This window comes from Mobula hypostoma, chromosome 2 (genome assembly GCF_963921235.1).
Source record: "Mobula hypostoma chromosome 2, sMobHyp1.1, whole genome shotgun sequence".
NCBI lineage: Eukaryota > Metazoa > Chordata > Chondrichthyes > Myliobatiformes > Myliobatidae > Mobula > Mobula hypostoma.
Window position 1 is genome coordinate 217,731,747 of NC_086098.1, and position 22,184 is coordinate 217,753,930.

Here is a 22,184-nt window from a genome sequence, read left to right on the forward strand (position 1 = left end):
CGAAAATAATTCCACGATTGAAAGGCTTGTCATATGAAAAGCATTTGATGGCTTTGGGCCTGTATTCAGTAGAATTCAGAAGAATGAGGGTGACCTCATTGAAACCTATTGAATGGTGAAAGGCCTTGACAGAATGTGTTTCCTCTGGTGGGAGAGACAAAGACCAGAGCACACAACCTCAGAGGGGTGACCTTTTAGCACAGAGATGAGGGAGAATTTCTTTAGCCAGAGTGTGGTGAATCTGTGGAATTCTTTGCCACAGGCAGCTGTGGAGTCCAAGTTGTAATGTATAAGGCGGAGGTCGATAGATTCTTGATTGTTCAGAGCATGAAGGTATATGGAGAGAAGGCAGGAGATTGGGACTGAGAGGAAAAATGGATCAGCCATGATGGAATGGCAGAGCAGACTCAATGGGCCAAATGGCCTAATTCTTTTCCTATATCTTATGGTTTTATGGTCTTACTAATCAAGAACCAGTCCAGCTCTGCATTAAATATGTCTTTAATATATTTTATTTAAATTATCCCTCAGTTTCCTTTACTCCAGTGTAAAAAAGCCCAGTATATGCAATTTCTCCTCAAGTCAAAGTTATTCTAATCCAGACCACATCCTGGTGAATCTCCTCCTCACTGTCTCCAGCACCAACCACATTATAGTGTAGCAACCAGAAAAGGCTCCCATTACTCCCACTGGTTTTGCTTCACCTGGAAGGATTATATAGGGCCCTGAATGATACTGAGGGAGGTGCTCTATGCACCAGTGTAGAATTTGCCCTACTTGCAAGGCTAAGTGTCAGGAGGGAAATCAATGTGGAGAGACGAGTGGACAGGGGAGTCATGGAGAGAGGGAGCCCCACATAAAGTAAAGAGTAGGTAGGCAGGAAAGATGTGTTAATGGTAGAATCCCGTTGAAGATGTGGAAGTCACCAAGAATGATGTGTTGGACATAGAGGCTCAAGGGGTGGTAGGTGAAGGACAAGGGGAACTCTATCTTTGTTATGGCAGCAGGAAGATGAGGTGAGGGCAGATGACCGGGAAATGGAGTAGATTCAGGGGAGGGCAGCTTCGATGTTAGAAGAAGGGAATCCCCTTTCCTTCAGAAAGGAAGACAACTCAAATGTTTCAGCATTGAAAACCTCATCCTGAGAACAGATGATGCAAAACTGGAGGAAACATAAAAAGGGAATATTTTACAAGTGACAGGGTAGGAAGAGGCAAAGTCAAGATACCTGTGAGGGTCAGTAGATTTATAAAAGTTACCAGTAGACAGTCTGAGATCAAGAGTCGGAAGATAGGTATCAGAGAAGGCTTGACTTGCCTAATTTCTCCAGCAATTTGTGTGTATTTCAGTGATATAGTTTGAAACAGGAAATATAGTTTGGTCGATGCACACAAAATCCTGGAGGAACTCAGCGGCATCAATGGAGAGAAGTGAACAGGCAATTTTTGGGGTGAATTTCTTCAGCAAGGCTGGAAACAGGGAGTAGAAGTCAGATTAAAAAGTTGTAGCAAGGTGCATGAACACAAACGTGCAGGTGATAGGTGAATCTAAGAGGATAAAGATAGGTAGTTGGCGGAGAGGAGGTGAAGTGGGAATGATGAGAGAAACTTGAAGGTGACAGGTGAAAGAGGTAAGGGGCTCTACAAGATGAAATCCAATAGGATCAGATGAACAGTTTGGCCAAATATTTGTGAAAATACAAAACAATGCCCTACAGTATAAACTGTATATATCCCCAGAGCTCTTGATGAACTCTAGATGCTTTAGTCTTGTTCATTTAAGTTTAGCTTCGAGACTTAACTAGAAACAATAAAAAAAAGTCATCATGACTCATCAGAGGAAATATTTCCAATAAAGTGAGCGCTTGTGTACTTGGGTTTCCAAAAAAAATTGACCTCAGATAACTGGGAGGTGGGAAGCATTGTTGTGATTTGCAGAACCAAGAGATATCTGATTAAAATTGATGACAAAGTCTAGGTACACAGTGTAAATGATCTCTGTTTGAGATTAAATAAGTGAACCACTCAAATGTGAACTTGTGTTTGAACTGGATCCAAAGCAGACTTCAGAAAAGGAGGCTGTAAATACAAGGAACAGAACATTCTTTCAGTTCAGGCAGTCCAAAAGTTGATGCAACATAGGAGGTCAGGAAGGTAGATTTAGATTATGAGGATACATAGTCCTCTTTTATTGTCATTTAGTAATGCATGCATTAAGAAATGATACAATGCTCCTCCGGAATGATATCACAGAAAGACAAGACAAATCAAGACTGAAAAACTAACAAAAAACACATAATTATAACATATAGTTACAACAGTGCAAAGCAATACCATAATTTGATTTTAAAAAGTCTCAACATCTCTCGAAAGTCCCATCATCTCACACAGACAGTAGAAGCGAGAAAAAAAACTCTCCCTGCAATGAACCTCCAGCGCCGCAAACTTGCCGGTGCAGCACCCTGGAAGCACCCGACCACAGCCGACTCTTGAGTCCGTCCGAAAACTTCGAGCCTCCAACCAGTCCTCTGACACCGAGCACCATCTCTGCCCAGTGTTTCGACCCTGGCCCCAGCAACAGGCAATAGGCAAAGCCGAGGATTTGGGGCCTTCCCCTCCGGAGATTCTCGATCGCACAGTAGCAGCGGCAGCGAAGCGGGCATTTCAGTAGTTTCTCCAGATGTTCCTCCGTGCTTCTCACGTCTGTCTCCATCAAATCAGGACTGTGCACGGCACCTACTTAACAAATACCGATATTATTTCGAAGCGGCCGCGTGCACTGCATCGCGCCACCATCTTCTCTTCCCCTAGAGGATGAGAAGATGTAGAATCCTTGTGTATCGAAATTAGAAACTACAGGAGTAAAAAGACCTTGATGGGAGTTACATACTGGCCTCTGAACAGTAGCCAGGATGTGGGTATAAATTACAACAGGAGATAGAAAAGGGATATTATTATGTTAGACATGGGTGACTTCAACATGCAGGTAGATTGGGAAAATAATGTTGGTGCTGAATCCAAAGAGAGGGAATTTGTGGAATGTCTATGAGATGGATTTTTAGAGCAGCTTGTAGTTGGAGTGTATGTGGTGTCTATGGAGGGGTAGCACCACTGCTGTAGGTGTTTGTCATGTCTTTTCTGGGGCAGCTCACTCACCTTTGGTTCCTACCTGAACACTCAGCTCTCACCTGTGGCTCCAAGTAACTGTTTGCATGTGAAAGTGGCCACACCCCAGTACACCACTTTGAAAGGAAAGCTAAACAAGGTGAGTGTGGTCTGTGTCCGCATACCCCATTGAGTTAAGGACATGCCATCTTTGCATGCAACATCAACTCTGGTAGACTGGGTGAGTGAGATCTACAGTGAGATAAAATGGCCAGGAAGGTGTTACTGCAATGCTCTGTGGAGAACAAGGGGCTTAGAAAGCACAGAAGATGTCACAGTCATCCACTGCAACCAAGGAAGACCCCAGTTTATGACACTTGCTCGAACCACTGGACCAGGGCTTCTGAGATCGAGAGAATGGAACTGTCCCAGTGTAATGGCCTTTCCACTCTAAAAACTCTCCCACATAGGTTTTCTGTCACCAACAGACACAAAAGAGAACCACATCAACCACCAGTTAAGCCACTAGTGGAAAGGCAATTTTGGATAGGCAGTTGTGTAGAGTACCATATTTGATTAGAGAGCTCCAGGTAAAGGAACCTTTAGGAGGCAGTGATCATTAATGACAGGATTCACCCTGCAGTTTGAGAGGGAGAAGATAAAGTGATATGTATCAGTATTACAGTGGAGTAAAATGAGTTTCAGAGACATGAAAGAGGAGCTGATGATTGGAAGGAGATACTTGTAGGGAACACAGCAGAACAACAATGGCTGGAGTTTCTGAGACCTGGGAGGGGTGCTTTGGGGTTCTAACATTTAACTGTCATTCATTCTTTTGGGCACTTTTCTGTTTTCATGGATGTTTGCAAAGAAAAATAATTTTTTAGGATGTATGTTGTATACATTTCTCTGACATTAAGTGTACCTATTGAAATTTAACCTGACAAATTTGTTGGAATTCTTTGAGGAAATAAAAAGCAGGATAGAAAAAGGAGATTCAGTGGATGTTGTGCACTTGGATTTTCAGAAGGCTTTTGACAAGGTACCATACAGGAGGCTGCTTAACAAGACAAGAGCCCATGGTATTACAGAAAAGATACTAGCATAGATTCAAGATTGGCTGACTTTATGGCCAAGTTTGCAGTTGATACAAAGATAGGTGGAGGGACAGATAATTTTGAAGAAACAAGGAGTTTGCAGGAGAATTTGGACAGATTAAAAGAATGGGCAAAAAAGTTATAGATGTAGTGCAGTGTAGGGAAGTGTATGGTCATGCATTATTGTAGAAGGAATAAAGGCGTAGATTATTTTCTAAAAGGCAGCGAATTCAGAAATCAGAAGTGTAAAGGCACTTGAGTCCTAGTGCAGAATTCCCGAAAGATTAACTTGCAGATTGAGTTGGTAGTAGGAAATGCAAATGCAATACTCCCATTCATTTCCAGAGGACCATAATATAAAAGCATGGATGTAATAATGAAGCTTTGTGAGGCACTGGTCTGACTACATTTGGAATATTGTGAGTAATTTGATCCCCTTATCTAAGAAAGGATGTACTGGTATTGGAAAGGATCCAGAGAAGGTTTTGAAAGAGAACCTGGGTATAAAAGATTTAATGTATGAAGAGTTTTTATTTACTCTGGGACTGTACTCAAGGGAGTTTAGAAGAATGAGAGGGATCACTTTGAAAACTACAAAAAATTGAGAAGTCTACAAAGAGTGGATTTTGAGACGTTGTATCCAATAGTGGGGAAGTCTTGGACAAGAATGCGTAGCCACAGAATACATTGACATCCCTTTAGAACAGAGATGAGGAGAATTTTTTTTTCGTCAGTGGGTGGTAAATCTGAGGAATTCGATACCACAGATGGCCGTGGAGGTCAAATCATTGGGTATATTGAAAGCAGAGGTTGATACATGCTTAAATAGTAAGGGTGTCAAAGTTTATGGGGAGAAGGCAGGGGAATGGGGTTGAGGGGGATAATAAATCAGCTAGAATTGAATGTTAAAAAAGACTCAATGGGCCAAATGTCCTCATTCCACTCCTATGTCTTATATTCTTATAGAATGTGGGGTAATTGAATAAAAAAACCACTAAATGAGTGTCTGATGGTCAGTACAGACACTGAGAGCTGATTAGTCTGTTTTTTTGCTGTACATCTTTTGGACTATGACATTGCAATCCTTATACAGGAAATTCCAGTTAGATCTACTTAACAAACGAAAAAGGACAAGTGCATCCTCTCTATAGCAGAAGCTTAAAATCTCAACAAATCTACCATGATCTCTTTTGATATCTATATCCTGTACCTTAATGCATTTGTGAGGATTGTATTCACCCTTCATATCCACAGATCACAGAGAAGTATTCTCGCTCATTATGATTTTATCTGTAGTTTACGTCATTCTCCTTTGCAAATATCTCCAAGGTCAGGAGAAGCACTTGTGCATTAATGTTTCATAGAATGCAAGCTCACTTAATCCTGAAAATTTTTAATGAGTTAATTTGAGAAATGCCTTCTCTACTCTGAATTAGAAATCTTGAACATTTAAAGCTTAAACTCTATCCTGACATAGAGTATAAACTTCAGATTTAATAGCAGCACAAACACTTGGATATAGAATCTCATTCATTGCTTCTCCTCTGAATTTTGAATTGTCTGCCACTAAAAATAACTACATGCAAAAATACTATCTTTCAGAAAACATTAGCACATAATGTCATTTTATTTGGTATTAAGTAGCACTGCCTAAGAGAAAACATAGAAAAGCTGGGGTCATCCTATCAATGAAGTCCCTCGTATTTGTTCTGGTAAATAAAGGGAAGGAGTTCATTAGATATTTTTTCCAATACCACCATTGTAAATTCTTTCTTGAAAATATGTCACTGATACACATCTCCTGCCATGTCCAACTAATCTACTTTCATGAATCTTTCATAAAACTATATGTCATTTATGTAGTGCAACTTAATTTTTTGACAAAATCTATAATCACATTTTAACCAAACGAAGATTAATAAGTTCTAAATCGGTATATTCTTGATGGTGAAGAAAGGAGCAAAGAGATGACCTTACTTTATCTGATTCGCTTGCCTCCTGCACTGTAGACTTGCCGCTTTGTGCTATTTCCCAGGCCTGATCAACGGTGATCTCTCGGTTTTTCACTGCATTGAGTAACTTGATCTGTTCATTGTTACTAAGCTGTTGTAAATAACAATACATTGGAAAATGTTAGATCAACTGTTCATAAAATTTGATACCAAAAAATTCATCTCTATTTAGTGGTGTTTAATGGTATTTAACCACTTATGGTAATATTAGCACATTATGCCCCACCTCTAAAACTCATTCCATCATCTTCAATGGAATCAAACTAGGAGGCCAAACACAAAATATTGCAGTACTATAAAGAGTTTTCAACTCTACCAACTAAACAGAATCTTCCAGGAAAATTAATACAAACTTCAACTATTTTCACTTCTCAAGGCAAAAAAAAGTTTATTTTAAAATTCATTAAAGATTATGACATTAAAAAAGATGATTCAAAGTTACATGTCAGTTTTATAAATAGAGACCATTAGTACAGAAACAAGGAAACTACATTAAATTAAAAGGAAAAAAATCCTGTATATGGAGGAAATCTGAAACAAAAACAGCAAAATGCTAGAAATTCTTATTAGGATGGGCAACATAAGTGGGAAGAGAAAATGGGGTGAAGTCTAACAAAGATTTTTAAAATACTGACACATTGATCCCCTCCAAACTGATCACCAAACTTCGCCAGCTTGGTATCAGCTCATCCCTCTGCAATTGGTCCTTAGACTTCCTGACTAACAAACCCCAATCAGTTAAGTTAGACACCCTCTCCTCCTCCACTCTCACCCTGAACACTGGCGTGCCTCAAGGCTGTGTGCTGAGCCCTCTTCTGTACTCCCTTTTCACCTATGACTGCGTTCCTGTACATGGTTCTAACTCCATATTCAAGTTTGCAGACGACACTACGGTGGTTGGCCTGCTCAGAGGGGATGACGAGACAGCCTACAGGGATGAGGTCCAGCACCAGGCTGAGTGGTGTGCCGACAACAACCTGGCCCTTAACACCCAGATGACCAAGGAGATCATTGTGGACTTCAGGCATGCTAGCAGCCACACTCACGTCCCCATCTACATCAACGGAGCTGTAGTGGAGCACATATCAAGATTCAAATTCCTTGGTGTCCACATTTCCGAGGATCTCACCTGGTCCCTGAGCTCCTCCATCCTGATCAAAAAGGCGCAACAGTGCCTTTATTTCCTGCGGAGCATCGAGAAAGCTCACCTCTGTCCCAGGATACTGATGGACTTTTATCGCTGTACCACTGAGAGCATACTCACCAACTGCATCTCAGTGCGGTATGGCAATTGTCCCGTATCAGACCGCAAAGCACTCCAGCGGTGGTGAAAACTGCCCAGCGGATTATCGGCACCCAATTGCCCACCATTGAGAACATCTACCATAAACGCTGCCTGGGCAGGGCGAAAAGCATTATCAAAGATGCATCTCACCCTAACCATGGACCTTTTACTCTCCTCCCATCTGGTAGGTGCTACAGGAGCCTCCGCTCCCGCACCAGCAGGCACAGGAAGAGTTTCCTCCCTGAGGCTGTGACCCTGCTGAAACTCACATCACAGTGCTAAGCAGTATTGCACCCATATTGTATTGTCTCAGTACTTTTATATTTGTGTGCTGTAGCACTTACTTTTTATTCGCAGTTATTTTGTAAATAACACTATTGTTTGCATTTCTGGTCAGTTGCTAACTGCATTTCATTGGCTTTGTATCTGTACTTGGCACAAGGACAATAAAGTTGAATCTATTCTAATCTAAACATTTTCACAGAATTGATTTAACATTTGACAAGAAATCAAATATGTGATGTATAGTCAGTCTCTAAAATATTTCTTTTAAACAGAATAACTTGCTCCGATCCACTGCTCGAGCAAAACTTATCAGATGTTATTTCTTTACACGGCACCGATACCCAACCTTAAAACACAACTCGGGACTTAAAGATTCAGCGAATGCAGCATAGACCACTTCCTGGTTTTTACATGTTCCATTTGTCATGTTGAGCTGAAATTCCTAAATCTTTTTTTTTTGTGTAATCACAAAGTTTTGTTTTGCAATTGCTCTTAATCCATAGTTGTATCTGCAGGGGTTTAACAAACTCACAAAGTGTAACGCGATCTCTTTACAGCTCCTTGAAGAACAATTCGGATAAATGGATATTGATAATGTTCCTTCCTCCATTGATTCCACCTGACCAGCCAAGCACTGTTTTTATTCCAGGCTTCGGTTGGCAACCGAAGTCTATTGTCAACAGACTCAAAAGCTTCTGCAAGTAATGTTTTTTTAAAGACACCCAGCTAAAGAAGCAGGTACTCTGTTCTCCAAAAGCTTTCAAAGGGTAGATAAATATCTCTTGACTGGACCATTGTGTGAGTTGTATAGAAAATTAGTGGATTCACTAATTTCAGCAGAATAGAATTTTCTCAGAGCATTTGAGTTCCTTTCCCCTTTTCTAGTATCTGCTAGGAAAATGCATGCTTGATGAATGACTGTAATATTGTGTCACAATCAATAATCTTGTGTCAAACAAGGCAGGCCAGCTGCATTTTGTTGGCAACTTTATAATGCTATTGTTAACCGAGAAAAGCAAATAGCAGCTGATCAAGGTTTTTTTAAAAGCCCAAGAGAGCTTATAACTGCTGAATAGATCCAAGAAAGCAGAACACACACTTGTAATTTAAAAATGCTGAGATGAGCAGGTTGTGCTCTTCTGAAAGAAACATGAATAAAATGCTGCAAGGTTTCTTTACCAGAGAGTTTGGAGATAATATTTTTAAAGCTAGCTTACATTTCTCGTATTTTGGAAACAATTAACTTTGCTTTTCTTGTGTCCATCAGAACCGTGCATGGTGAAATGGAACATTTTGTTCAAAATTTCCAGTTCATTAAATTCATGCACTGGTCAAGCTTAGAAGTGGAATTTTTTATCTCTGCAATCATCGTCATCCTCAGGTGCAATGCCCAGTCTGAGTTTTGACTGCCATGGCCCACACACTCCTGTTTCGAGTCAAGTGGATCAATTCATTGGTACTCATTTCCAGTTCTCTAGCTGCTGTCTCCAACATCATTTGTCTTTGCCTTCCTCTTGATTCTTCCCTTCAATCTTTCCCATAATTACTGTGCATTCTAACTCCTCTTTCCTAATCACGTCCAATGAAATCATGTTGCCTTTTCATGATCTCAGACATTATTTCTCTTTTTTTGCTTGCTCTCTTCATGACATCCTCATTAGATATTCGTTTTATCCATGATATTATTTGCATCCTCCTCAAAAACCACATCTCTGCTGCTTCACACACCAAAGTTGCTGGTGAACACAGCAGGCAAGGCAACATCTCTAGGAAGAGGTGCAGTCGACGTTTCGGGCCAAGACCCTTCGTCAGGACTAACTAAAGGAAGAGTGAGTAAGAGATTTGAAAGTGGGAGGGGGAGGGGGAGATCCAAAATGATAGGAGAAGACAGGAAGGGGAGGGATGGAGCCAAAAGCTGGACAGGTGATTGGCAAAAGGGATATGAGAGGATCATGGGACAGGAGGCCCAGGGAGAAGGAAAAGGGGGAGGGGAGGAAAAACCCAGAGGATGGGCAAGGGGTATAGTGAGAGGGACAGAGGGAGAAAAAGGAGAGAAAGAAAAAGAATGTGTGTATATAAATAAATAATGGATGGGGTACGAGGGGGAGGTGGGGCATTAGTGGAAGTTAGAGAAGTCAATGTTCATGCCATCAGGTTGGAGGCTACCCAGAGGGAATATAACGTGTTGTTCCTCCAACCTGAGTGTGGCTTCATCTTTACAGTAGAGGAGGCCGTGGATAGACACATCAGAATGGGAATGGGATGTGGAATTAAAATGTGTGGCCACTGAGAGATCCTGCTTTCTCTGGCGGACAGAGCGTAGGTGTTCAGCAAAATGATCTCCCAGTCTGCGTCAGGACTCGCCAATATATAGAAGGCCACATCGTGAGCACCAGACTCAGTATATCACCCCAGCAGACTCACAGGTGAAGGGTCACCTCACCTGGAAGGTCTGTCTGGGGCCCTGAATGGTGGTAAGGGAGGAAGTGTAAGGGCATGTGTAGCACTTGTTCCGCTTACAAGGATAAGTGCCAGGAGGGAGATCAGTGGGGAGGGAGGGGGGGCCGAATGGACAAGAGAGTCGTGTAGGGAACGATCCCTGCAGAAAGCAAGGGGGCGGGGGAGGAAAAGATGTGCTTAGTGGTGGGATCCCGTTGGGGGTGGTGGAAGTTACGGAGAATAACATGTTGGACCCAGAGGCTGGTGGGGTGGTAGGTGAGGACCAGGGGAACCGTATTCCTAGTGGGGTGACGGGAGGATGGAGTGAGAGCAGATGTACATGAAATGGGGGAGATGTGTTTGAGAGCAGAGTTGATGGTGGAGGAAGGGAAGCCCCTTTCTTTAAAAAAGGAGGACATCTCCCTCGTCCTGGAATGAAAAGCCTCAGCGTGAGAGCAGATGCGGCGGAGACGGAGGAATTGCGAGAAGGGGATGGCATTTTGCAAGAGACAGGGTAAGAAGGGGAATAGTCCAGATAGCTGTGAGAGTCAGTAGGCTTATAGTAGATAAACTGTCTCCAGAGATAGAGACAGAAAGATCTAGAAAGTCCTGACGAAGGGTCTTGGCCCGAAACGTCAACTGTACCTCTTCATAGAGATGCTGCCTGGCCTGCTGCGTTCACCAGCAACTTTGATGTGTGTTGCTTGAATTTCCAGCATCTGCAGAATTCCTCGTCTCTGCTGCTTCAATTCGTTTCCTCATGTTACTAGATATTGTCCAACATTCTGAGCCATATAACGTAACTGGATAAACATAACATTTCAGTGCTCTGATGCCTAGTTTAGTGTTGGTTAGTATACTCTTCATTCTCATAAAGATGTCTTTTACCATCACTTTTCCTCTTTTGATGTCCATGTCGCACCTGCCATCTGATGTCACCCAGCTTCCTAAGTAGCAAATGTTCTGGACTTGTTTTATATCTTCCCCATTTATTCTCAACCTGCAGATAGGATTCTCCTTTTTTTTTCGATATCACCATACATTCTGTCTTTTTGCAATTGATAGATCGACCCATTTTTACACTTTCTTCAACAACTATATTAAGTTTTGTAGTTCATCCTCCGTACATGTAATTAACACAGTGTCATCCACGTATTTAAAATTATTGATGTTTTCACCACCAACTTTGATTCCCAAGATGTCTCTTATTTTTTTGTAATATTGTTTCACTGTACACATTAAACAAATCAGGGGAGAAAACGTAGCCTTGTCTAATGCCTCGCTTGATTTTCGTAAACTGACTCACTTCTCCATCTGTTCTTACAGCGGTAGTTTGTTCCCAGAACAGATTTCTGATTAGGCGGACGTCTTTCGAATCTAGATCTAAAGCTTCCTGTAGTATTTCAAATAACTTATTGTGCTTCACTTTATCAAATGCTTTTGTGTAGTCGATAAAACAAATAAACACATCTTTTTCAACTTGAATAGCTCATTCTGATAGTATCCTTAACATCAATATTGTGTTTCTTGAACCTTTGTCTTTCACAAAACCACATTGTTCTTTAGCTATTTCAGCCTGTATCTTACTTTTAGCTCTTGTCATCAAAATTCTTAAAAATATCTGAGTGATATGACTTATTAAACTTATGGCCCTATGTAATTCACATTCTTTTGCTCCAGGTTTCTTAGGAAGAGTGATAAATACTGATTTTTTCATCTCTTCTGGTATTATTGCAGTCTCATAAATGTCACTGATTAAATCAGTAAGTTTTTCAATCCCATAATCTTCAAGGGCAATAATTTGTTCTATTACTACTTCATTAGGACCTGCTGCCTTTCCTTTCTTCATCTTATTTATTGCAATATGAACTTCAGATTTTCAAATACTTAGACCTTAAATGTTCTTCTTAATTTCTGGTTTTTCACCTCAATCGTCTTCAAACAATTCCTGAATATATGGTCCATCTGTTCATAATCTCATCTTTTTCCATGATAATGGTACCGTCCTTTGCTTTCTAAAATCCACCTGAAGAACAGAGGAGCTTTTTACCAGCGATATGCTTGATTTGTTGATGTAACCTTTTTGGATCAGTAATAGGGATGCTTTCTAATTGCTCACATTCCTGGTTTAACCATTCTTCTTTGGCTTTTTGACATAAGCTTTTAACTGTTTTTATCTAAGGACTTATATTCTATAGGATTTGATTTCTTCCGTCTCCTTTCTTCCATTAGATTTTTGATTTCATCTGTCATCCATTTATTCTTTGTGCTTTTTTTTCTTTTTTAGGAATCACTGACTTTGCTGATTTTACCAATGCATCCTTCAGAGAGTTAAACTTCATTTCGACATGATTGCTATCATCTTCAACAGATTCTATTTCTAGACTTTGAAATCTATTCCTTACTTCAATTGTAAATTTTTGTCTTAAGTTTTCTTCTTTAATTAATTGCGAGTAGTCAAGGGATTGTTCAGGTTTTTGCTTCTTTAGTTTTTTAAGTTTTACTTTTACATGACATACTACTGGGTTATGGTCACTATTACAGTCTGCACCTGATAGGTTTTGCATTGAGTCACTGAGTTTCTAAATCTTTGGTTTATAGTAATAAAGTCAATTTGATTTCTGGTGTTATCACCTGGACTTTTCCAGGTCCATAAGTATCTTGAATGGTTTTTAAAGTAGGTATTCATAATGACCTGATTATTCATCTTGCACCATTCTACCCTCTTTCATTTCTTTTCCCTAGTCCAAATTTTCCTATGGTACTTCCATCAGCACCTTGTCCTACTTTAGCATTTAGATGTCTCATGACAATAACAATATCTTGAGATTTGCATTCATTCTTTGCTTGTTCAAGCTATTCATAGAATTTATCTATATCCTCATATGTTCCATCTGTTGTTGGTGCATATATCTGTATAATTGCTAAATCGAATGGCTGTCCTCTGAATCTAACAAGGAGCACTCTTTCTGATATTGCCCAATGTCCTAAAGCACTTTTTGCCATGTTTTCATTCATAAGAAGTCCTACTCCATTAGTACGGGATGTTCCACAAGAATAAATTAGTGTTTTACTTCTATTCTGACATGTTCCAGAACTTCGCTAATTCCCATGATGTTAATCTTTAGTCTTTCCATTTCATTTATCACATTGTCCAGTCTCCCTGCTTAACATAGGGTTCTTACATTCCAAGTGGCAATAATTTTCTTTTGTGTTACTTGAATTTTATGAGCAGTAGCTTGATGATGGTCAGGGATCCCCTCCTGCCCAGAATCAACTCTACCGAGCGAAGTATCTTTAGAATTATCTTGAAGATCCTCTTGACGCTGTTGTTGTGAGATATATTTTGCGAGTTTGACCATGGTTTTCTTAGCAAATAGATTCTAGGAAACCTAGTATCTATCAATGGTGGTTTACTATTGCCTTCCGTTGGGTGAACTAAAGAAATCGCTATTTCTCTTCCAAAATGTTCATCCGCCTGTACTATAGCCGTTGTTATTTGAGGTCCTAGCTCATCCGCCTTCTCCGCTGTAAGTTCAGTTACTGAACCTGCTGTTGGACTTCACTCATATCCTGAGCAGGAACCCTTGCAGGTGCTACCGTTCCAGGTCAGAGCGGCCCTGGGAGCAATGCATGACTAAGGGGTAACTCCACTTTCCCCAAAGCTCTGAAAGTCCCCAATCAGAGCCTCATCACCAGTTTCAGATTTGAGTCATACCCAGGACTTATCTCTGCAATATATAACAGATTAAAGTAGGAATTTTCATAAATGTTGATAGGAGGTACTTTTTGGGGAAAAAAAAATCACTCCAATTTCCAATTACAACACACAATCATTTTCATATTTTTAGAATATCGGTACAAGTATGTCTAAACACAGGTTTTGTCTCAACTATGCCTCCACAGTCTGTTTTGTGGTTGCATTAATTTCCTGAAGCAGCACCACTCCCAATAACCTCACAGGGCTGTCACAAGAAGTTATATGCCTGCAAATGATAACCAACCCAAAATTGGAGACTGATCACTAGGCTCTGTGCCAGGCAATGCTGATAGCAGTAACTACCAAAGATTCAAAGGTCTTTAACGCTCTTTCTAAACGCCATTTATTATCAAAAACATTTCAAAAAGTTAAAGTATACTTTAAAATAAAATAATAATAAAATCACTGAAAACATTTTAATCAATTCAGAAGTTAATACACAGTCAAATAAACAAAATATTTAGCTAAGTTTACCTTTATCACTAAAAGTTAATAACCTGTTTAAAGGAATATGGTCATACTGGATATACTAGCTTTAGCCGGCATGAATTTGAAAGCAACTTACAAAATGCATCTGGCCATCTCACTTAGGACAATCTAGATCCATCCCTAGACTTGGTGGCAACATCTAACCTTCCAGTCTGTGGTGCTAGGTGCTCAAATCAGGAGTGTGCCGATCTGTAAGCAGCATCTCACACCACCAGTAAAAGTCAAGCACAATTGAAGACTATAGCAACCAGTTTGATTGCACAGGGCAAAATTGGCTATTCTCAAAAAAAAACAACGTGGCTCATTTACAAATTAAGGTTTTAGGTGTACCAAGTGCAAAATCATTCCACTCAAAATCAGTCAAAATTATAAGCAAGGTATTTATAATATGCAACAGTTGTCCAAAGTCTTCCATTACCCAAAGTAGATATCATCACAATTGGCTTATCATTGTCACGTGTACCTAAATGCAGTAAAATGACTTTCTTTATACGCCATCTAGGCATTTCATTCCATACACAAGTACACTGGTAGTACAAAAGGAAAAACAAAAACAGTGCAGAATATAGTGTTACATTTACTGAGAAAGTGCAGTGCAGGTGGACAACTAAGGTGCAAGGGCCATGTTGAGGTTGATTCAGAAGTCAAGAGTTTGTCATACGAGAGGTCTATTCAAGAGTCTTACAATAATGGAATAAAAGAACTCCTTGAGCCTGATAGTACATTTTTGCAAGCTTTTGTATCTTCTATCTGATTGGTGGGTGAGTGGGAAGAAGAGAGAATAACAGGTATAAGAAAGGTATTTTGTTAGGCCATCTGCAAGTTTGTACTTTCTTGACAACAAAGCTGATGGATATACAAGATGACAATAACACAGTAAGATGAGCGTAATGATACTGCAGGTAAGGTACAGGAGAATCCAATGAGATCTCAGTTAAGCTTTTGAAGAGATGATGAAGAGGATTGATGATACAAGGCAAGAGATATTGTCTATGTGGACCGTAGCAAGGCCTTTGACAAGGCACTCATGGTATAGAAGTCCACAAGATTCAATCACATGGGATCCACACAAATACAGTGGATTGTGGTTAATTCGGCCATTGGTTAATCTGGGCAGCCACTTATTTAGGACAATTCTTAAAGAACAAAAGCTAATCAAGAAAATTGCTGGGATTCCCTTCATTTATTTGGGATATTATGCCATTATTTTGCAACAGGAGACTGTTGTCAAACAGTTTCTAACTAGCATCAATAGCATGCACTACACTATGGATACTACACTATGCTTAAAGCTAACAGTTTTTAAATAGCATCTGTTGTGTGTATTTCTGTTCAAATCACAAAAGCACTTATTTTTGTCACTGATAGTTGGTGAGAAACATGTAGTAAGATAATTCAGAACTGCTTTGCTCACTGCAGTTTCAAGCATTCAGGCCTCGGAATGCCAAAAACAGCCAGGAGTGAAAATTAAACAATGTCATTACTTCTGCAAGTTAGAACTACAAAGAATTACATTAGATTAGATTATGCGGACACGTAGTCCTCTTTTATTGTCATTTAGTAATGCATGCATTAAGAAATGATACAATGCTCCTCCAGAATGATATCACAGAAACACAAGACAAACAAGACTGAAATACTGATAAAAACCACATAATTATAACAGATAGTTACAACAGTGCAAAGCAATACTGTAATTTGATAAGAACAGACCATGGGCACAGTAAAAAAAAGTCTCAAAGTCTCCCAAAAGTCCCATCATCTCACGCAGACGGTAGAAGGAAGAAAAACTCTCCCTGCCAAACTTGCTGATGCAGCACCCTGGAAGCACCCAACCACAGCTGACTCTAGAGTCCGTCCGAAAACTTCGAGCCTCCAACCAGCCCTCCGACACCAAGCACCATCTCTGCCGAGCGCTTTGACCCTGGCTCCGGCAACAGGCAATAGGCAAAGCCGAGGATTTGGGGCCTTCCCCTCCGGAGATTCTCGATTGCACAGTAGCAGCGGCAGCGAAGCGAGCATTTCAGAAGTTTCTCCAGATGTTCCCCCGTGCTTCTCACATCTGTCTCTATCAAATCAGGATTGTGCGCAGTACCTACTTACAAATACGGTATCATTTCGGAGCGGCCGCAAGTGCTGCATCGCACTGCCATCTTCTCCTCCCCTTGGTGATTGTAGGTATCTACAATCATCTTGAATGTTACAATGAAAATGAAGATTTGGAGGATGGAATCGTCAGTAACATTGTAGGAAGGCATTCCATAATTTGCACGAGGCATCTGCACTAATTTTGTTCTTTTACTCTCAATCAAAAGAACACGGCAGTGTACACTGTATGAATTCCTCCATCAATAACAATTTATGAAATTTTGGCTAATTGGGCAACTGTTTAATTAGGCTAGAATGTATTGGTCCTGATTGTAGTATCAGTAAGTAGAAACAAAACTAAGATGCACATCTCTTGGGCTCCCTTGTTTTCCTTTTCAATTAGTTTTATGTCCTGGTGTGACAAAACATAACAGTGGCGATGAGGAAGTTTTAAATGAACCCAAGAAGACTACCTACCTGTTGAAGTGCAGTGAGATGTTCAAGTTTAAAAGAAGCACAGTCAGATATTTAAGTTTAAACAAAATTTACTGCAAGAAACCGTTAAGTTAAAAAAAGGTGGAAAATGGACAAATTCATAACAGTGACTACTGGGTGATAATAATAAGTGAAAAAAAAAGGTTGGTACATCAAAAACATAAATGCTTCTGATTGCACAAGAGATAACTGGAACATGTATATTGAGCCAATTGAGCTGTATTTTGAAGCAAATAAAAATGCCACTCTCAAGTTTTACAAAGCCAATCCGGTTCTTAATACAATCCATAATAACTTAGCCAGTGAGGTAGATCACATGAAATGAATTGATATTTTTCTTTATTTCTTACATCCTCCACATACATGAGGAGCAAAAATTTTTATGTTATATCTTTGTCCAAATGTGTAATTTAAAGTAATTTGTAGCAATTAGTATGTACAATAGGATAGTCAATATAGCATAGAAATACAATTGTATCAGCGTGAATTAATCAGTCTGATGTCCTGGCGGAGCTATCCCGGAGCTTGTGGGTCCTAGCTTTTATGCTGCAGTACCGTTTCCCGGATGGTGGTCGCTGGAACAGATTTGGGGGGGGGTGACTCGGGTCCCCAATGATCCTTCAGGCCCTTTTTACGCACCTGTCTTTGTAAATGTCCTGAATAGTGGGAAGTTCACATGAACAGATGCACTGGGCTGTCCGCACCACTCTCTGCAGAGTCCTGCGATTGAGGGAAATGCAGTTCCCATACCAGACAGTGATGCAGCTATAGTCAGGATGCTCTCAATTGTGCCCCTGTAGAAAGTCCTTAGGATTTGCGGACTCATGCCAACTTAAATCGTCTGAGGCGCAAGAGGTGCTGTTGTGATTTTTTCACCACACAGCCGGTATGTACAGATCATGTAAGATCCTTGGTGATGTGCATGCCGAGGAACTTAAAGCTGTCCACCCTCTCAACCCCATATCCATTGATATCAATAGGGGTTAGCCTGTCTCCATTCTTCCTGTAGTCCACAACCAGCTCCTTTGTTTTTGCGACATTGAGGGAGAGGTTGTTTTCTTGACACCACTGTGTCAGGGTGATGACTTCTTCTCTGTAGGCTGCCTCATTATTATTGAGATAAGGCCAATCAATGTAGTGGCATCAGCAAATTTAATTAGCAGATTGGAACTGTGGGTGGCAACACTGTCATGGGTGCACAGAGCATAAAGGAGGGGGCTTAGGACACAGCCCTGAGTGGGCACCTGTGTTGAGGGTCAGAGGGGAAGAGTTAAGGGGGCCCACTCTTTCCACCTGCCAGCAGTCTGACAGGAAGTCCCCATGATCATGGAGGCTGAAGGAATTCTTCCCAAGGTTAATGGAAGCCCATGGTCTAGGCCAATGTTCCCAGTAGTCAAGAAGGATGGGCCTGTGAGGATCTGTGGCATTTTTAAGGTCACAAGGTCACAAGACAAAGGAGCAGGTAGGCCATTCGGCCCATCGAGTCTGCTCCGTCACTCCACCATGAGCTAAATTATTCTCCCATCTAGTTCCAATTCCCAGCATTTTCCCCATATCCCTTGATACCCTGACTAATTAGATACCTACCAATCTCCTCCTTAAACACCCTCAATGATTGGGCCTCCACAGCTGTATGTGGCAACGAATTCCATAAATCCACGACCCTCTGGCTAAAAAAATTTCTCCTCCTCTCTGTTTTAAATGGGTACCCTCTTGTCCTGGACTCACCCACCAAGGGAAACAGCCTTTCCACATTTACTCTGTCCAACCCTTTCAACATTTGAAATGTTTCTGTGAGATCCCCTCTCATTCTTCTATACTCTAATGAATACAGTCCAAGAGCCGACAAACGCTCCTCATATGTTAACCCCTGCATTCCAGGAATCATCCTCGTAAATCTTCTCTGAACTCTCTCCAACATCAGTACATCCCTTCGAAGACAGGGGGACCAAAACTGCACACAGTATTCCAAATGGGGTCTCACCAGTGCCCCATAGAGCCTCATCAACACCTCCTTACTCTTATACACTATTCCTCTTGAAATGAATGCCAACATAGCATTCGCTTTCCTTACTGCTGATCCAACCTGGTGGTTAACCTTTAGGGGATCCTGCACAAGGACTCCCAAGTCCCTTAGCACTTCCAATTCTTGAATTTTCTCCCTATCTAACTAATAACCTGCTGGATTATTTCTTCTTCCAAAATGTACAACCGTACATTTCTCAACATTGTATCTCATCTGCCATTTCTTTGCCCACTCTCCTAAACTGACCAAGTCTCTCTGCAACCTCTCCGTTTCTTCAACACTTCCTGCTCCTCCACCTATCTTGGTGTCATCCGCAAATTTAGCCACAAAACGATTTAATCCATAATCTAAATCCCAGAGTCAACTATTACAACCACCACATAGGAGGCCCCGGAATCTGAGATTGTTTCACAACCACAAGTCTCTTCTGCCAAGCACTGTGACCCCACTGTCTTTCTCACCCCACCCGCCCAAATGTCTTTTCTCCTCAGAAGTAAGAAATCCTCCACAGTATTGATTGAATTTTTGGGCTTGAATGGGTCAACTTAAAATTCACTATGCTATGTATATCTATATATTCATATAGTACTTGTATAGCATTGTGTGTGTATTTTATCTGTATTGATAACTAGACAGCAATATTTGAGTTGAGATGCATTCTATATTAAGTTTATAGATTCACAGGGAGGGCTGTTGTGTATTTAATATATCAGTAATATTTGAGTAATATTGTAAACATTGTGTTCAATAAAGCGTTCTTTGTTGCTTACATAATTCATGTAAGAAGTATGTGAATGGCATAAGTCATTATGCCACCATGTCACGTGTGTGCCTCATAAAGTGAAAAGGAAACTAAGACATGTGTCTCTTGAGCTCCCTTGTTTCTCTTTTCGACTAGTTTTATGTTTTGGAGTTACAAAACATAACACCAATGCATCCCATTAACCAGAATTCGCTGTAGATGCAAAATTGTCTTGATATGGAAGGCAAAAGACAGTGGTGGAAGGTTGTTTTTCAGACTGGAGGCCTGTGAATGGTGTGTCACAGAGACTGGCGGTAGGTCCACCGTTGTTTGTCATCTTCATTAGCAATTTTGGTAATTTGAGTGTGCAGCTGGCATGATAAGTAAGTTTGTGGGTAATACAAAAAGTGCTGGTCTTGTGAACTGTGAAAGCAGTTATCTAAGTTTATAGCAAGATCTTGATCAATTGGGGAAGTGGGCCAAAGAATGGCAGATGGACAAGTGTGAGGTGTTGCACTTTGTAACTTAGACCAGGCAGAGTTTACACAGTAAATGGTAAGGCCCTGGAAAGTGTTGCTGAACATAGGTACCCAGAGGTACATAGTACACCAAAAATGGAGACACAGGTAGTCAGGTAGGCGAAAAAGGCTTTTGGCACTCTTGCCTCCTTCTGTCAGGGCTTCAAATACAAGTATTGGGACGTCATGTTGCAAATACAAGCCAGCTGTAGGAGGGATGTCGTTAAACTGGAAAGGGTGCAGGAAAGATATTGAGGATATAACTGACACAGACTGGTTGAGTTATAAAGACTAGAGAATACGGTTACTTCTCCCTGGAGCATAAGAGGTTGAGGGAGGATCTTATTGATGTTTGGAAAATCAGTGAAAGGTATAGGCAAGGTGAATAGTCACAATCTTTTTCCCAGGTTAAGAAGGTCTAAAACTAGATGGCACAGTTTTCAGGTAAGGGGAAAGATTTAAAAGAGACCCAAAAGACAATTCTTTTCCTGTGGGATCTATGGAACAAGCTGATGGGTTCAATTAAAGGATATTTAATATAGGAAACATGTTGAGGGATTTGGGGATAACACAAGCAAACAGTCTTTTTCCCAAGTTAGGGGAAAAACAGGATAAATAGGACTACCTCAGGTAAACATATTGGTCAGCATAGTGGGCCTGTCTTCCTATATAAATTTGGAATGAGTAGAGATATTGGAACAGTGATGATATTTTGCAAGACCAGTGCTTATATACCTGAAGTACTAAGTTAATGAGTATTTTATTGAACCTATTGCAAATTTTAAACCATTTTTTGCAGACTGGCATAAACTGATATCCGTATTTTAACTAAACAGTCGATGCTTCAAATCCACTTGAGAGTCGTTAAAAGAGAATGGTTATAATCATAATTTATGCAATTTGTTTGGATCCTGTCTTTTAGCCTTGCCAGTTTGTGCAACATTCCAGGGTGATCAATGGTGATTTTTCAGTTTTTCACTGCATTGAGTAACCTGATCTGTTAAAGTCGATGTTGACAAAAGGTGTAAATAGTTAAAATTCCACACAATTTCTTGACTGGTTGGAAAATAATAAACCAACAGCTTGTGAATTATAGAATGCAATTTCATTACTAGAATTTCTGCCTCCAGCAAACAGGTGGAAACATGTACTAGGCAGCTTTTATCAAGCATAGGCAAAAGTTCTGGCCATCAATTACATTCACTGCACATACAGTTAGCTCCCAAGATGTCAACAGAATCCATTGTGCAGGGATTAGTACTGTGGGCAGACAAGACTTAAATATGATTTAGCCATGGTCAAAGACCAATGTTTTCCCCAATTAATTTTTTACTTTGGTGGAAGATGCCTGGACAAGGTAACAATTTGAAATCCATACTGGTTTCTTGCTTTTAAATAGAGGTATATACAGAGAAAAATTGCCTTCAAGCAAGGGGCTCTCCAATGTGTTCTTGATTCTTGAAATCTGATTTATTTCACAGATAAATGGGTTGCTTCTTATTGTCTACCTACAGTGTACCTTTTCTGTAATTGTAACACTATATTTTCCATTGTTTTTACTACCTAAAAGAAATTACGTATGGCATGATCTATCCAGATGGTATGCAAAACAAAAGCTTTTCACTGTAGCCAGATACATGTGATACAATTAAACTGACATCATGACATTAAACTGACATGAGACACCAATACCTCATCATCTCAGTGGCCATTCACAAAAAGGTACAAAATACCACTCCGTACATCAGAAAACATCAACCATCACCTTTCTTCTTACTACAGTGCCCATCTCTCCATGTGTTTTTGCTGGTGCTCCTCCTTTTCCATGTATATACCCTGTCTAT

General features: G+C 40.4%; 1 protein-coding gene across 1 annotated transcript in view; it reads right to left on the reverse strand.

The window, feature by feature from the left end:
• Positions 1–22,184, reverse strand: part of LOC134342855 (disheveled-associated activator of morphogenesis 2) — a 160,546-nt gene that overhangs the window by 122,239 nt on the left and 16,123 nt on the right. Inside the window, exon 2 of the mRNA XM_063041495.1 lies at positions 6,179–6,304. Coding sequence (XP_062897565.1) covers positions 6,179–6,304 — 126 coding nt within the window. The remainder of the gene's footprint in view (positions 1–6,178; positions 6,305–22,184) is intronic.